Genomic DNA, 16,456 nt, shown 5'->3' on the forward strand with positions numbered 1-16,456 from the left:
TGTTTTTGGGTTTTTTTTATTCAGAGGTAGCCTATCAAACTTCCACTCCCTCTGTAATTTAAAGGTAAGTATTTTAAATAATCATCTCAGGAATTTAACTGGGCTTTGCCCTGGTGATTTATAGAGGCAGCTGTGTCCATTTCTGGGTGCTGTTTTAAAAGTGATTCAAGACATGAAAGACACCTGGAGCATGATGTGTGTTTATGGGAGAGATCAAGGTGGTCTAGCTAAAAGACCTACGAATTAGAAACAAGGTGTGTTGCAAAATGTGAGAGAGGTGTTCAAAGGTATAAGCCTTCCTGGCGTGTGCATTTCCTAAAGGCAGTTCACAGAATTGAGGTTGGACCTCTGGAAATCATTTCGTCCCATCCTGCTGCTCAAGCAGAGACAGAACAGGTTGCCCAGTGCTGTCTCCAGTTGGGTTTTGAATATCTTCACAGATGGAGACTCCACAACCTTTCTGGGCAACTGTTCCAGTGTCTGACCACCCTCGCAGTAAACAAGAAGTGTTTCCTTGTGTTCAGATGGTTTTTAATCTGTGCCTATAGCCTCTTTTTCTGTCAGTGAGCACTTTTGAGAACAGTCAGGCTCCCTCTTTCTTCCCTCCAAGCAGTTCAGTGTTTCTATGTACTTACTGAAGGAGAGGTTGATAATTCTGCTTTCAGTATTTAAGTGCAGGTATCTTGGCTGTCTTAGAAGGAAATTTCTGTACCCTGTCCTGGATGAAAGATATTCTGAATTTAGTTATGAAATAAGACCTTAAATCAAGGTTACTGGCCTCTCTTTGACCTAGGAATGAGCTTTCCAAAGGTGTTTGAGTTTGTGCTCTAATCTTCAGGACACATGCACCCAAATACAATCTGTCTCTTTAGAAAAATCTTCCCTCACAGCGCATAGGTGTGGCCCAAGCACTGGAGTCCCGTTTCTGTCTGCTTACACAACGTGCATAAGGAGGGAGGGATGGCGTTAAAAGTGAAGCTTGGAGCTGGCTGAGGACTTGCCTTTCTGGGTGTGGATTTGGGGATGTCAGAAAAACACACATGCCTTGTTGCAAAATCATCTCTGCTGTCCCATGGGAGACAGGCAGGTTCATTGTCAAATACTTCAACCCCGTGAAAATGAAGAAAATATGTTCAGTTTTAACTACCTGAAGATTTGATCCACAATTTGCACTTTTATGTGACCTGACAGATGTTACTGGTGCTATATTAGGAATTAGCTGTTTTGGCCATTACAACAGGAGGGGGAGAAAAACCCTCACTTTTGAGACCATATTCCTTGTTGCTACAGTAGGTTATACTTCTTGGTTAAAACATAATGCATCATATGTTAACCTGCTTGCTCTAAAAGCTGAAGAGGCATCCAGAAACAGGGATCCAGAAAGGGGCTCCCCTCCCTTGCTGCTCTTCTGCTCCCTGTTTTACAAATCAAAGAGAAAACAGTCCTTAGCAGTCAAGCAGGATACTTCCCTGACCCTTGCTTGCATTTCTCGAGGGTGTTGATCACCTTGATGTAGGCACATGGGGAGAAACAAAATAATTGATTTCATCAGGGTTTGTTACCTGAAGGGCTTTTTAAGCAGAAGTTGTTGCTGTCGGAGTCACGGGATCAGGTGTGATTTCCCGTTTGCTGGAATCGACAGCAAATATGCAAACAGGCTCTCAGCTTTTTTTAGCTCACAAAAGCAAGGGAGTCCTTTGAAAGATCCTCCGTTTACCCAATCATCGCTTTCCCTCACACTGTACAGCATTATAACATTCTGACAGTGTAAATCCTCACATTTGCCTCCCTCCCTCCTTCCTTCAGTCACTCTCCCTCCCCCCTCCCAAGACTGCTGCTATCGGATCTGTGATGATATGTGATCTCCTGGATACAATCACACACACACACACAAGTACCAGGCACTGCTGCTCAGCTGAGCAAAATGTCTTTCTCTTAGAATTGGTGCTCATCACAGCTTTCAAATCCTCGACGATGTTGCCATGCTTTCCTTTCTGCCTTCTGCCTTTTTCTGTCTTTGCCTGCCTGCTTTTCTTACCCGTGGGTCATTTTTGCCCTGCTGCCTGTAGCTGTATGGACTACCACACCATAGATTGCCGGGATCAAGGACTCCCAAGTGTTCCTAATCCATTTCCATTGGATGTACGGAAACTTCTTATAGCTGATAACAACATTCAGGCAATACCAGCTGATTTCTTTATATTTTATGGAGATCTAGTCTATTTGGACTTCAGGAATAACTCCCTCACCTCTTTAGAAGAGGGCACTTTTAGCAGTTCTACCAAACTGGTGTATTTAGACTTAAGCTACAATAATTTAACGCAGCTTGATGCTGGGATATTCAAATCAGCAGAAAAACTGATAAAATTGAGCCTTGGAAACAATAACCTGGTGGATGTGGATGAGGCTGCTTTTGAGAACCTGGAACAGCTCCAAGTGTTAGAATTGAATGACAATAACTTACAGAGCCTAAATGTGGCAGCCCTAGAAGCGCTTCCCTCCCTGCGGACTATACGCTTAGAGGGCAACCCTTGGGTCTGTGACTGTGACTTTGCCAATCTTTTCAGCTGGATACAGGACAATGCATCTAAGCTCCAGAAAGGTAAAGCTTGGTGGCTTACAGTGCAGTATGTACGTGTCTCTGTGTGTGTGTCTTGGAGGGAAGGAGGGTTCTTGGTCAAATTGTCTGTGTGCTGCCTGCAGTGACCCAAACTGCGTTTTGGTCAAACTGTAATTGCATGCTTTCAACAAACGAGTCCATTAAAATGACGTTGGCTTCTTTTCAGCAGCAGGTCCTCCTCCCAGTTCAGAAATAAAATTTAAAAATGAAGCCCTAATAATTTTGATTTATAGCCTAGACTTGCATAGGCAATGAAAGAGCCTTTTAAAATTCATTCAGCCCAGAGCTGATTCTCTTCCAGACTTCAGCTTCTCTCTGGTAAATATATTTTCTACAGTCAGCCCTTTGAGCAGCTAAATATTCTGTGCCAGTTCCTTAGGAAAACTGATTTTTTTCTCTCATTTTACTGATCAGCCATAAAGCTGCTACAGAAGAGTTAAATCCCCATTTTATGCAACTGTGATTGTCCGCCCTTTCCTGGAATTATTTTGTGATACTCTGTGTTTGAAACTCTCTTCAGTAGCTTGATTTTGGCTCTTTTCATTAAAATAGCACTGTTTCCAATATTAGGAATAAATTGAAATGGCTCTGGAATACCACAAAATGCAGGATGTATGAATCTGGTATTTGGGCCAGTAATTCTCAGAAAAGCATGGGGGGAAAAATAAAAGTATTAAGACTGCCATGTACAGGGAATCCAGGCTCTTGCTCTACATTTCCCACCATGACCCCAAAGCGTCTCTTAATCCAGCTTTAGCAGGAGATCATCTCACAGTTCATGCCTCCCAACAAGCACTAGGGCATAAACTCCTGCCATTGAGCTGCCCAGCCGCTCACAGAAGGCAAACTGCTCGGAGCATAAAAACTTCATAAGGGCTACAGAGGGTATACAAGTATTACCCGACACGAAATCGCTGTGTCTGAGGGGGGATGGCTATGCAGAAGACAGTCAGAGCTAAAGGGCTGGGGAAGAAGAGCTCGGGAGACTGGGTTGAGGTCAAATACCTGTTTCATTGAATTCAGACAAAAAGGGAGAAAAACACAGTGAGCCTACAAATTTCAGAGGTCTTTTCTCTCCTTCCTGGATCATCAGAGTCTGTAGTCAGTTATTAAAGTTCTTCCCATGCTCATGACCTTGGGTAGAATTTTTTTAATACACTCATCTAGGTCGCCCTAAATATTCTTAGCTGTAAAACAGCTGTTTTAAGGAAGAAGTAATTTGAGGAAAAAGCGTTGGGTTTTTTCCTGTCTCAGTGAAACTTTCGTCTTGATTCTTTCTAAACCAAACCTGGGCCTGTTCTCCCACCTTCCCTGATGCTTTACCTAAAGTTTACTCGATTTGAATCAAGTATTTGCCCATCTCTTATGCTAAACATCAGTTCACTTCCCTGTGCTTTCCATCCTAGGCAAACTGGCTGCCCAGGGCTTGGATGGGTGGACTCTTAAATGGGTTAAAAACTGGCTGGATGGCCGAGCCCAGAGAGTGGTGGTGTATGGGGCAAAGTCCAACTGGTGGCCAGTCACTACTGGTGTTCCCCAGGGCTCAGTTCTGGGGCCGGTGCTGTTCAATATCTTTAGAGATGATCTAGACGTAGGGATTGAGTGCACCCTCAGCAAATTTGCAGATGACACTAAGCTGGGTGGGAGTGTCGATCTGCTGGAGTGTAGGAAGGCCCTACAGAGGAATCTGGACAGGTTGGATAGATGGGCCGAGACCAACGGCGTGAGGTTCAACAAGAACAAGTGCCGGGTCTCACACTTGGGCCACACCAACCCCACGCAGCGTTACAGGCTGGGGGAAGAGTGGTTAGAAAGAGCCCTGGGGGTGCTGATTGACAGCCGGCTGAACGTGAGCCAGCAGTGTGCCCAGGTGGCCAAGAAGGCCAATGGCATCCTGGCCTCTATCAGGAATAGTGTGGCCAGCCGGTCTAGGGAAGTGATCATCCCTCTGTACTCCGCACTGGTGAGGCCGCACCTTGAATCCTGTGTCCAGTTCTGGGCCCCGCACTTCAAGAAAGATGTTGAGGTGTCGGAGCGAGTCCAGAGGAGGGCGACCAAGCTGGTGAAGGCTCTGGAGGGTCTGACCTACAAGGAACGGCTGAGGGAGCTGTTATTTGATTGCCTTTTACGTCTAGTTTTCAGTTTTTAATGATGTCACAACATTATACCTGTCTGGTTATACTTGTCCAAAGCCACGTTCACCTGGCCTTTCCTGGGAGGGGTGGGAAGAGCAACTCACTGAAAGATTCAGCATTCAGACTCTCTGGCTTCCTCATGACACTGCTGTAAGGCTGGAGTCAGAAGTATCTTGCAGCAAACACATCAAGATAAGTAGGGCAGCAGGCATTATGTCTGGAAATACTGCAAGAGAAAAAGATAGGGATACGTTTTCAGGGCCCAAGAAAAGAGCTTAGTTATCTTGGCGGCATGCTTTTGCTTTATCATTCTGCAGCAGCTCAAGCATTTGCATCACATGGTCTATACAAATGGGAATTTGTATATTTATTTCTTTAAGAATAAACTGTGAGTAGCAGTACAGAACAGCTCCATGACAGATCGGAGTTCCCCAGCTTTTAAATGGCCCACTTTGTAACCTGGGTTTACTGAGAAGGGGAAGTGTGGAAGGGTGAATGGCAGTAAACTTGCACCAGTGATCCCCAGTCCTCTCATGAAAAGTGCAAAGCACTGCAAAGAAACTAAAGGCTCTGTACACTGTCATGTGTCTTATGCTGGTTTAGGATGCCTCAGAATGGGCTAGACAAGAAAGGATATGCCAAAGCAGAAAGGAAGCATGCTCCAACCAGTCTGTGGATGAACCAGGATCCAGGGCTGCAGTTTGCAAGTGTCCCTGTAGCAGAGCAGTCCCTCAAGATTCAGAACAGGCAGCAAGAAACAGGAGATAACTGGCTGGGAGAAATACATTGACAGATAGATTGAGGTTCTGGGCATTCATTTTGATTCCTCACTTTGAATGACACTTAATAGCTTAATGTGCCCTGTCTGCATGTCTGAGAGAAATCACTCAAGCTGTTAACTATTTACTAAGCCCAGCCACTGCTCCACCTTTCAATTTTAGCACTGCAGTGAAATGACATGTTACTCAAAGCTGCCCTTGTTGTTTGCAAAAGAAATACCGAGTTGATTTAAAAATCGGAGTTTTGTCAATGTGAATTGAAATCTCAATAATTGATCCTGAAGCTCCGCCTCTGTAATTAAGGCCTCTGGAGAACTCAGTGGTCTGAACAAAAGCCATACTTCAACTCATTAGTTTTGCAAAAGCCAGGTCCATTTTCTTTCTGGCCTGTTACCAGAAAGAGCTTGTAAAGTTATAACTTATGCTGACCTGTCTGACTAGCTGACGGTAAAGCCTCTGCCCAGCTGAGCTGCCTTTGCACGTCTAACTTGTCGCTTCACGTGAGCAGCTGGGATTTGAATGATTTTACAGATCCCAGCATTTATTCATCTAACCTAAATTTCTAAATAAAGGCTTAATTGGCAGTAAGTGAATACTCTCACATGCCAGACTTGCAGGCAGACTTATTAAAGAAACTGCACTAAAAGTTTTGCAATTAAACTCAGCACTTTAAAGCAGCAAACATTTTTATACTTGTGAAAAGATATTGAAACCAGCATTTTCATCATACTCCAAAACCAAACCACATTTTTCCCCTCTGATTTGCTTATTAACTGATTAAAAGCAAATTAGTGTGTATGGTGCAAAGTAGACAAAGGAACTGTGAAGATCAGTGGAATGGTGATAAGTGGAGAATATATAATAGTTGTTCTTTTTCCTGGAGAAGATGAAGTGTCCACTATGGGTCAAAATGGTTAAGTTATAAAACTTAAGTGTCCACTATGGGTCAAAATGGTTAAGTTATAAAACTTATAATGATTTTCTGTAGAAGGATGTTTGATTTTTATAGGCCTTTGTTAAACCTGAATGGCAGCGTGGTGGCCAGTGATTGGTATTAAAGGCTTCTGTTAGGAGGAACAGGGAGATTAAGAATACTGGATAATTTTTTGAAATAGAAAAGTTGTTGTAAGATCTCGGTTCCTTCAAAGATAGGTGTGAAAACCTTCACTGAAGGCTTTACTCCACGGGGAGCATGCAGACTCTCAGAACAAAAAATATCTTGAAAGAACCAAGGTCTAAGTTGGTCTTAAACATGTTATTCAAAGAATTCAAGGAAACCATGAATCTGAGGTGTATGCTGTTATGTTCTCTCCTCTGCTTGCCTATATTTGATCCATCTTTTTGAATTTTACAAAAAGCAGTTGACAAGGCTGATGTTCTCTAAAGTGATGGAAACAGAAGAAATTAAGAAAAATATGAATAAAAGCAAGAGAGGTACTGAATAAAGGGAAGGATGGTTATAGGTTGAGTTAAATAATTTTGGGGCATAATGTTTCAAAATTTTGAATTCAGTGAGGTCTAAATAAATTTGACATTCATTTTTTTGAGATCAAGAGTCACCTTTGAGAGTTCTTGTGTTTTCTGCTTCAATGGGAGCTGCAAATCCTACAAAAATACACTCAGTAATTTCTCATATTTGGAAGGGCTTTTTTCTGCTTTCAGAGCTTGTTCTGTATCACATTTTATCTTGGCTAAAAATGCCCTTTTCCTTTCTTCCCTAATCTCTTAACCTACTTTTTTTAGTAACACTGTTTGAAACTCAGGGCTCATCCAGCAAAATGTTGTTGCTGGTGCACGTGACCTGCAGAACTGAGGTTTATGAACACTTCCATTTCAGTGTTAGATACAAATGGCTTTGATGGAATAAATTTTTGGTGAAAGGTGCTGTTTAAAATTAGTGCGTAGCACTGCAAAAGACAGTGCTTGAACCCACCTGGGAATCTCACCTCGATGAAGGGATTGGATTCAGATAAAATACGTGTAACAAAAAAATACAAGTCGTCTGCAATGGCCACGTTGAAGTGCTTTGTAGAGGTCTCTGTGGCTGATTTTTACTTTCTGTGAACATGCTTTGGGCAGCTGTGCTTGTGACCTTGTTTGCTAATGACTAATGCATTTTTAACATTACTTTTAATTAGAGTTTACATATTCCTTGGAGTGTGACTGTAGTGTCTCCTTTCTGTCATCTTGCCCTCATTTTGCTTTTTAATTCTTTTTCTTGGTATCTTTGGAAAAACCTTTTTGGGAAGTTGTGTAGAGTTTCTGGGATTGCAAGAAAGTCTGTGTCTATGCTGTTCGTGCTAGATGAAATGGTGTTTTCTCAACCTCCTGTGTTTAATACATACTCTATCTAAGTTCCCCACTATCCGTTGCAATAATGAAAAATTTTGCTACCCTCTACTAGAACAGTATTAGAAAGTCTTTTAGCAATTTGATGAGAAGGTTTAGACTGAGCATTTTTACGGGTAGCCTGTGTACACTGATATCTCCAGAAAGACTTGAAAAATTCATTCAGAATTTGCCAGTGCCAGAATTTCAAGTAGATTTGTGCTGCCTGTGTGATAAATAAAGGAAATGGGTGTTCTGAATGTTTGAAATTAAAGCAGCACAAGTTTAAGTGAGGATCGGTGCTCAGTGTTAGACTTCCCTGTTACAGACGGGATGAACTGGCACAGTGTCAGTGCACCATCCTCCCGAATGCTAATGTTACGTTCACACTGCTAGAAGCAGAACTGGTAAAAGAAGGCTGAAGAAGGCAGAACTGGGTCCACTTGCAGAACTGTATCCTAAACTAAGGTAATCGCTGGGCTTTACTGGAAGAATGTTCATTAGTGGCAGCAAATCCCATGTCACAACACAAAGGCCTTAGCTACGACCTTGTTTTCTTCATTAGGGCAAATGTTCACAGAATCAACTAGGTTGGAAGAGACCTCTGGGATCATAGAGTCCGACCTTTGACCTAACACCACTGTGTCAACTAGACCATGGCACTAAGTGCCACATCTAGTCTTCTCTTAAACACCTCCAGGGATGGTGACTCCACCACCTCCCTGGGCAGCCCATTCCAATGCCTAATAACTCTTTCTGTGAAGAAATTTTTCCTAATGTCTAACCTGAACCTTCCCTGGTGCAGCTTGAGGCTGTGTCCTCTAGTCCTGTTGCTCCACTTTGGAAAGTTGTGTGGACAAGACTACCAATTTTTGAGATACTCAAAGAGATTTTTAATGTCAGTACCAATACAGATGCTGTTTAGCTACTTTCACGACTTCTCTAGCTAGTACGTCCTTGATATGGACGGATAGGTAAATTCTGGTAAATTGGCATATTTCCAGGTCAAGACTGTCTATGCAAAAGAAAAGGAGAGAAGGATGGCAGTGAGGGGAGGTAGGAAAAAAAGGAAGAGCAGGTGACAACAAGACTGTAAGCAACCTTCTGGAACATGAAACTCAACCTGAATTCAGTACTAAAAGCAAGCAGTTATAAGATTCAGGAGTGAATTAGTGTAATGAGACGAATGGAATGATTTTTGTAGTCCTGTTTAGAAAAACTGTGCCATGAGGTGATCATTTCTTGCTTCTCAAGCTCTTTCTATAATCCCATTCCAATCTAAGATCTATTACTAAACTTATGTAAATAAAATAACATCTGTCTTCAGTAGTCCAGGCCTTTATAGTAGCCCTGGGCTCACTGAAAATGTTAAACATTGTCTTCAAAACAAAGCATCATAATTAAATGAGTGCAGGTTTCATTTGACCTTCTAACCTAGCTAAAAGGCAGTGAAACAACTAAGCATTTTGCAAGTCCTCTTGACTTATCATTCTTTATCAGTACGTATTTATTCATCTGCTATGTAGAGGAGGCTGCCTTAACTGCGTGTACTAATACAGAACCAGAGCAAGCTTCAGCTAAAAGGGACAGGCTGTTCTGTCCATTACAGCCGTGCAGTTCCTCCCCAAGTATCGTGCACATGCTAGCACATCACTAGTACAGAACATAATATCCGTTTTTTGGGAAAGGAATTAAAAGCCCTAAGACATTTCACACATTCAGCAGCTTTTATTCTGTTCAAGCAGAAACTCCTAACAGAAATTAGATTCCTTAACAAGTGCATCAAATCTGTTTCTATATATATATATGCACACACATATAAATATATAATTTGATATCCTGGTCATTTTTAGTAAAATGATCTGACTGCCACTGGCTTTTCACTCTTTCTTCCATCTTAAGGTTTTTTGGAGTCCTTCCATCTTTCATGGCTTTGAAGATGTGAGGACAGCATTTGCAGATGTGAACACCTGATGTTAAACTTTATATTTAGGCACTGAGACAAACTGTTAAGTACCCTCTGATGTTGATCTGTGAGACTCTAGGGCACTTGGCCATAAAAAGTTTTATTTAGGGACCTAAATCTAAGCTTCAGAGCTTTTTAAGCCTTACTGTTCTGATAGCTTGAGGCTATTTCCAATGAAATTTCATCTCTCTTCAGAGGCAGTGCCTCTCTCACTGCTTATTAATGCATCTAATACATTAGTGACAGTGTTTAAGTAGACTAAAGAGAACAATAGCTGGAGGCAAAATACCATACAAGAAATAAAATGCCATATTTAAACATTTCAAGTCTGCGTCAACTACATTCAGCAGTAAGAGAGATCAGCTAAATTCCACCCAAAAGAGCAAATACCAGTTTTACTTGAAAAAGACAAAAAAAATAGCATATTACAGTGCTCTTACATTTATTGTATAGATAGTAATGAACACGTGCATTAAGCTCACTTAAATGTTTATGGCTTCAGATATTTTTCTGAATATATTTTCTATACATACCACTGTATGTATTGAGTGGGTATTTTCATTATCTCATACTGTTGTACACTGCTGAATGTTAGGAAACTATTTCTCTTGGTACCTGTTTTTTGTGAGCTCTACAAAGACCCAACAGAATTGAGGCCTCTTTCTCTTTTTTTTTTTAAACTCAGCATCCAAAATTATAGCTAGGAAATCTTGCTCTGAGGGTTAACAGACAGACCATAATATTGAAGTAATAATGACTTTTAGAAGTTCTACAATAAAAGATATAGTTATCATAGGTATTAGAAATAAGCAAAGACAGAAATACACAAGGAACCCTTCAAAATAGAGTCAAGTAGACCTGGAGTGATATCTCTTGCTGCTTGTCTTTAGCTAGAGTAATATAAAATGAAACTCACAATACAGTATGTCATCAGTCAAGATGTCTGGGGAGAACTCATGCCAGATCCAAGAGCAGGGATTTCAATGCACTCGATGGTCCAGCCAATGTACTGTTTGAAATTTCCAGGTCAACCAGTACCTGTGAGAAACATGGTTGAATTATGGCTGCAAAGTACCAGCAGAATGCTAATAAAACTTGGGGTCTGGGGTTTTTGAGACTGGGAGATCAGTACAGTTGTAACTTGGGGCATTACAGCGTTGTCAGTCTGTTTTCATTAATTTACAAGGAAATTATTATTTGTATAAAGACTGATTTCAGGCTGCATCCATTTTCTAAGAGTTTCATTTTTACATTTCAGCCTCTGACTCTGCAAGGCAAGTAGGCCTGTGCATGGTCCTTTGCAGAAACAAAGGCAAAGTGTTTATTAGGATCTAGCTGCAGCTTAATTGCCTACAATTTATTGTCAAGGTTTAAGTGCTAGACTTCAGTGGAGTTCTAATCCTCTAACAGTAAGGCATCTCAAAGTCATATTGTTCTAAGACCTATTAGGGAATTTCATTGAAATAAATTCTACCTAGAACCTCCTGCGTCACTTCCTTATAAACACATGCATCTTATTTTCTTTTTAAAATCCTGCCTCTCCTTTTAATGCCTAAATTCCATCGTCTTCACACTTCACATTACTTAGACGATCTGTTCCTCAGAGTACAGACCCATATTTTCATCTTATTTTATTTTTTCCGTGTTAGGAGACAAGCCTATATAGAATCTAGCACCTGTCCCTTGACTGAGACTTCAAAGCATTCCCTTTTTAAAAACAAAAAATACGTTACAGTTTGCCAGTGTAGTACATGTGCTTCTTCAGATGACTTAACAGAAAGATACAGTGTGTGTGACATTGTCCTTGGGACAGCTGGAGTTATTACAGGTAATGTGATGGCCCTGACCAAAATAACATAAGCTATATATTTATAACACACTCACACTTGTTACTTCATTTACAGATTTGTTTGGTATGAAGAAGCAACTCTTTGAACATGTTGTGGGAGCAATGAGATATATATAACTATCATCAAAGGTTTTCTTGCTGCAGCCAAGCACTAAATATCAGTCTTCTTTGAGATACCCTTTACAAGAAGTCCGGCTGATTTTTTAAAAGTATAAATAGAGCAGGTTCTACAGATTTAAAAAACAAAACAAAAACCAAAACAAACAAAAAAACCCCACCAAACAAGCTATAAAAAATAATACAGTTCAAGTGGTTAAAGCGTGTGAAAGTAGAGCACTGAGGTTAAATGGCGCTCTCCTGTACTCTGGAAGTCTTGTGTGTGGGGTCAGATAATTCGATTGAGCCAGTCTATATGCAACAAAATTGCCCAGGGGGAAGAACTCCACACCTTGTTATTAATACTGATCACTTTATATAAGTAATTCTTTTGTTCATTGTTCATGCAGAGGCTGTATGATGACCTGGGATTACTTTCTGCCTAAGCAAAGAACAAAATTGGCTCTATTGCTAGGCATGAATGTAATAGGACAAGTGGGGTACAGACCAGCAGCTCTCCACACGCACTGGATCCTCAGTCATAAGGGCAACCTGCTTTTAAGTAACGTAAATAAAGTAACATATTGCTATGGAAGGAAGCAGATGAAATGGTATTGTTCATGTGTCATCTTAAGCAGACATCCATGTGACCTTCAGATTATGATGTTTTCAGGTAAGCAGTTAGAAGTTCTGGTACAATAACACTGCATTAGCTTGGGAGGAGAAATTCCTGAGATATAGCTGCTAATCTTACTGCTGTTACAAATGAACAGCCTGCTCCAAATTCTCTTTAGTGTCAAAAGAAAAGCTTCTATTAACTGTGCTGGGTTTTGCAATAGTGTCACGACACAGCAAAGAAAAACATTCGTTGAACAGGATGGACTAATAAATGTTCCTCTCTCCCTCAGTCACTGGCATGTGCTTCCACAGAGCTCTGCAGTCCTTCTAGGTTGCTTCCAGCAGAATTTTAGTAGACTGCCTTGTGTGTGGATAGGAAAGGTCAATTCATTCCTGTCTCGTTGAAAAGATGGTGCATACACAGGGTGGCTGAAACTATAGTTGGGAGCTAGCAAGGCCTCTGTGTTGGCCCCTGGATTATGATGCTATGTTTTCCCTATTGGCATCTGTTATTCTCAATGACTAAGAATTCCCTAAAAACCTGAGGCTAAGCTAGCACATTGGAGTGTTGCAGAGTAAAGCAAGTAGAAAATTCCCATCTAATCTATTTGGTTTGATATCATGACCTAGATTCTAGTACCCATGGCTACACAGAGAGGAGATTTTTTATTTCTCTTTATTGTATAATCAGACTCAAGTCTGTACACTGATTCTTATAACAAGAAATACCCTCTAAGTAGCTTGGTTATGTTGCAGATTCTTCTCTATTTGTATTCTGTGTTGTGATGTTAGTTAAAGCATCTGGGAAGTAGGAATAGAGCTCACAGTCTGCAGGCTTAGTTTGATCCATGGCAAAACTGCTGTTGGTAATGAATAAGTGGGCTCTTACTCTTCCATCTCTAGGGCAAATACTACCATACAAAGTTATTTTCTAGAGGCAAGGGCTGCAGTATGTAGAACTGCTTAGAACAATAATTTTATTCTGGAGTCTTTTTTTTCGTTCTTTCTTTTTAATATATTCTTTTTCTACTTCCTTCCTTATGGAAGTGCTTCCAGGTCTCCAGATTTAGATGCATCCAGGGTTCAACACTCACTTTTTTAAATCTTCAAAATCATGGTCCCAGGTCATACCTGACCTTCTGGAAGACTGAAGGTGAAATAACTTAATTTCCAGGAGCCGCTCAAGGGGGTTATGTAATGGCGTTTGGATAGCGACAGATTTTGTTCCACTTTTTCCTGAATTTTGTACAAATTCAAAAACCTAGAATTAACCCTCAAACTTTTCTTCAGCCATTCAATCTCTGACCAGAGCAACAGTAGGATTCATCAATATTCCACTGATTTGTTTCCCTTTCCTCTTCTTTGCAGGTCTCCATGAAATCCAGTGTTCCCTGCCTGTAGAAAATAGAAGAATCTTTCTGAATGAATTATCTGAGGTCAGCTTTAGTGAATGCAAATTTAGTTTGTCATTGACGGACCTTTTTATCATCATCTTCTCTGGAGTCGCAGTCTCCATTGCTGCTATTCTATCAAGCTTCTTCTTAGCAACTCTAGTACACTGCTTCCAAAGATGTGCTCCCAGTAAAGATGACGATGATGATGAAGACGACAGTGAGGACTGAACTTAGTCTATATACTTAAGTTTCTTTGGTTTATAAGTTACTAGTTGGTTACTAGATCATCAGCCAAAGTCTAGGAAGAAAACAAGTAGAGTAAAAGCTTTAACATGAATTAAATGAAATCACAATGTGTCAGTACCCTTTCTAATCTCATGGTGGTCACAGGTAGGAATTACAGTTTGCATCTGAGACTGTTAGCTTTGCTTACATATGTAACCTGATGCAATGAGACTGGATTAATTTCTATGATCCTTAATCAAGATTGGAGGAAAAAGGGAGAAACGGGAAAAAAAAAAAGTTCCCATGTTTTTGAAAAGACTAACTCACAGCTTCCAGATTGTCCTTCTCATGAGATGCAGATTCCTGTAAGTGCTTAATAGCTTGTTCTAAATGCACTTTGAAAAGGACCGACTAGATGGAGGTATTTCAGCTGGAAAATAAAGCAGCAACTTAAGCAGTGTCCTTCCTAGATCTAGATAGTGGGAGATTCTATTAAGCTCACACAACTTCCTAAATAAAATGCAATTAAAATGTTTCCTAGAATTGTAGAATGCATTATAGGAAGGTTGGCATTTTCTCTCTACAAAGGTTCTCTATAAACATTCATTCTCCATTTCATGACAGCAGTTGCAGGCATCATTCAGCCAAAAATTTTTTTTTCTATAAGCGAATATGATTCTAGATCTGAGTCATCCACTGCAGCTGCCTGGCACCTCTTTGGTCATGGCACAAATACTAAATATAACATTCTTCTGCATTTTTAGAAGCGATGAAGTAAAGGATTTCCCTTCCCTGTAATGCTAGGCACGAGTAACTGTCGCAGTATCCAGTCCATTCAATTCTTTTGAAACACTAGGGGCTATATTCTGCTCCTGGTGGAGTAACGCAGCTGAAGTGAACACCATGATCTAAATTGGCAACTGTATAAACAAGAGTGGAATCTGGCCCAAGATGTTTCTGACTGTACTATAGATTTGTCAAAACTTGAGCTCTTCTATATAACAGTAGATATTTTTGTTAAAATTAAAAAAAGACATTTATTACAAGAGATTTTTGGAATAGTGCTGGACAGCTTTTTAGGATAAGTATATTTTTAAAATATTTGTAATGGAAATATTTTTTTAAAGCTCTATGTAAAGTATTATCTAGAGTAGCTGTGAGGGCTTAAAGTAATGAATAACATAGTCATAAACAATCTAAAGACTGTATGCTATTATAAAAATTAGATATGATACAAAGTAGCATCTATTTAACTACTGTAAATGCTATTATTTCTTAAAAAACACTCTTTGGTTAAAATATTGCCTTGCTCAGTTAATATGAATGGTCTTTTATGGACAGCTAGTTTCAAATCTCTTGTATCTGTTGTGCTAATCGTTCAGGCAGACAGGAGTGAGTTACACTGTGCGTGGTAAGGGGTAACGCGGTCCAGCAGAGAGGGTGCGAGTGCTCAGGACACCTGGGTGTTGTCCCTGTCTAACTGATCAGCTAGGAGACCTTCGGCAAATCTCTGTCTGTCTGTGCCTCAGTTTCACTACCTATAAAATGAAGATCATAATAACTATTTATCTTTCTCAAGTGCTTTGAGATATGCAATGGGGGGCACTATGTTGGGGCTATGTATAATGATTCTGTATGTCAGGCTGAAGCAGATGTTACGCATTAGGTCTAATCTGATCTCCTATCAGTATGACTTTGCTGACAGATTGGCTAACAGAGTTTGCAATGGAGTTTGCACCATGCTGAGGTCAAAACCAGGACAAAAGTGTTTATTTCTGTTAGCTCTATAGCTTATTCAATGCGACTTAATGCTGTAGTTGTTAAGATTATTATTTCTGAAAACACATTGGAACAGAAGTAGGACAGCGAGAGGATATTCTGTATCAATACTGTCTTATTCTATTCTTATTCTTTGAAGAAAAACAAAATGACATGATTTTCACTGTGTAGTGCCATGATTATAAATAACATAAATATATTTATAATTTCAACATGGGCTTTCATGTTTATTTGTATGTGGGTATGAAACAAGGAGAAAAACCGTGCCTGATTCTGTCATCATTTATAAGCGGGGTTTTACGGTATGGTTTGGAAATATACTACTTGTTGCCCGGTGCACTTCATGAAGTACGCTCCCTTTGCAACAAATACGGATACGTTATCAACAGTTTTATATTTAGAGCTGTGCAAATTGTTCAGTCATGGAACAAGAAACTGGGTCACGCTTTTTTCTCTGCAAGTTTTAGTATGGACTTAAAACTTCCAACCAGTTAGCAAAATGATTTGTCCTACCAAACTTTTCAGTGGGGCATCAGTGAATGTTTCAGCAAATGTCTGCCCTTCCTTTGGTAACAAATTTATAGTTTTGTTTCATTATCCTGTAAGGCTGAGTAATTTTGCAGAGGTCACATCTCAAACTTAACTATTTTGACTGGGTTCTGCTCTT

General features: G+C 40.2%; 2 protein-coding genes across 9 annotated transcripts in view; both read left to right on the forward strand.

Moving 5' to 3' along the window:
- DHRS3 (dehydrogenase/reductase 3) overlaps positions 1–16,456 on the forward strand; it is a 161,964-nt gene that overhangs the window by 42,486 nt on the left and 103,022 nt on the right. For 7 of the 8 annotated variants that reach the window (XM_068415239.1, XM_068415235.1, XM_068415236.1 and 4 more), the window contains one exon: positions 13,760–13,827. The gene's annotated coding sequence lies outside the window, so the exon portion shown is untranslated. Of the gene's footprint in view, positions 1–2,586; positions 2,603–13,759; positions 13,828–16,456 lie in introns of those variants that run through there. The other variant, XM_068415241.1, reaches the window with a different exon arrangement.
- Positions 1,939–15,973, forward strand: LRRC38 (leucine rich repeat containing 38). Its single transcript, XM_068415232.1, has 2 exons — positions 1,939–2,602; positions 13,760–15,973. The coding sequence occupies exons 1-2, from the start codon at positions 1,975–1,977 to the stop codon at positions 14,011–14,013; spliced, it is 882 nt and encodes a 293-aa protein (XP_068271333.1). The 5' UTR covers positions 1,939–1,974; the 3' UTR covers positions 14,014–15,973.

Source organism: Nyctibius grandis, chromosome 17 (assembly GCF_013368605.1).
Source record: "Nyctibius grandis isolate bNycGra1 chromosome 17, bNycGra1.pri, whole genome shotgun sequence".
Classification (NCBI taxonomy): Eukaryota; Metazoa; Chordata; class Aves; order Nyctibiiformes; family Nyctibiidae; genus Nyctibius; species Nyctibius grandis.

Coding starts and splice junctions, on each gene's coding strand:
- LRRC38 (XM_068415232.1), top strand. CDS start 1,975: ATGTTGCCATGCTTTCCTTTCTGCCTTCTGCCTTTTTCTGTCTTTGCC. Junction 2,603..13,759: donor TGCATCTAAGCTCCAGAAAG/GTAAAGCTTGGT, acceptor TCTTCTTTGCAG/GTCTCCATGAAATCCAGTGT.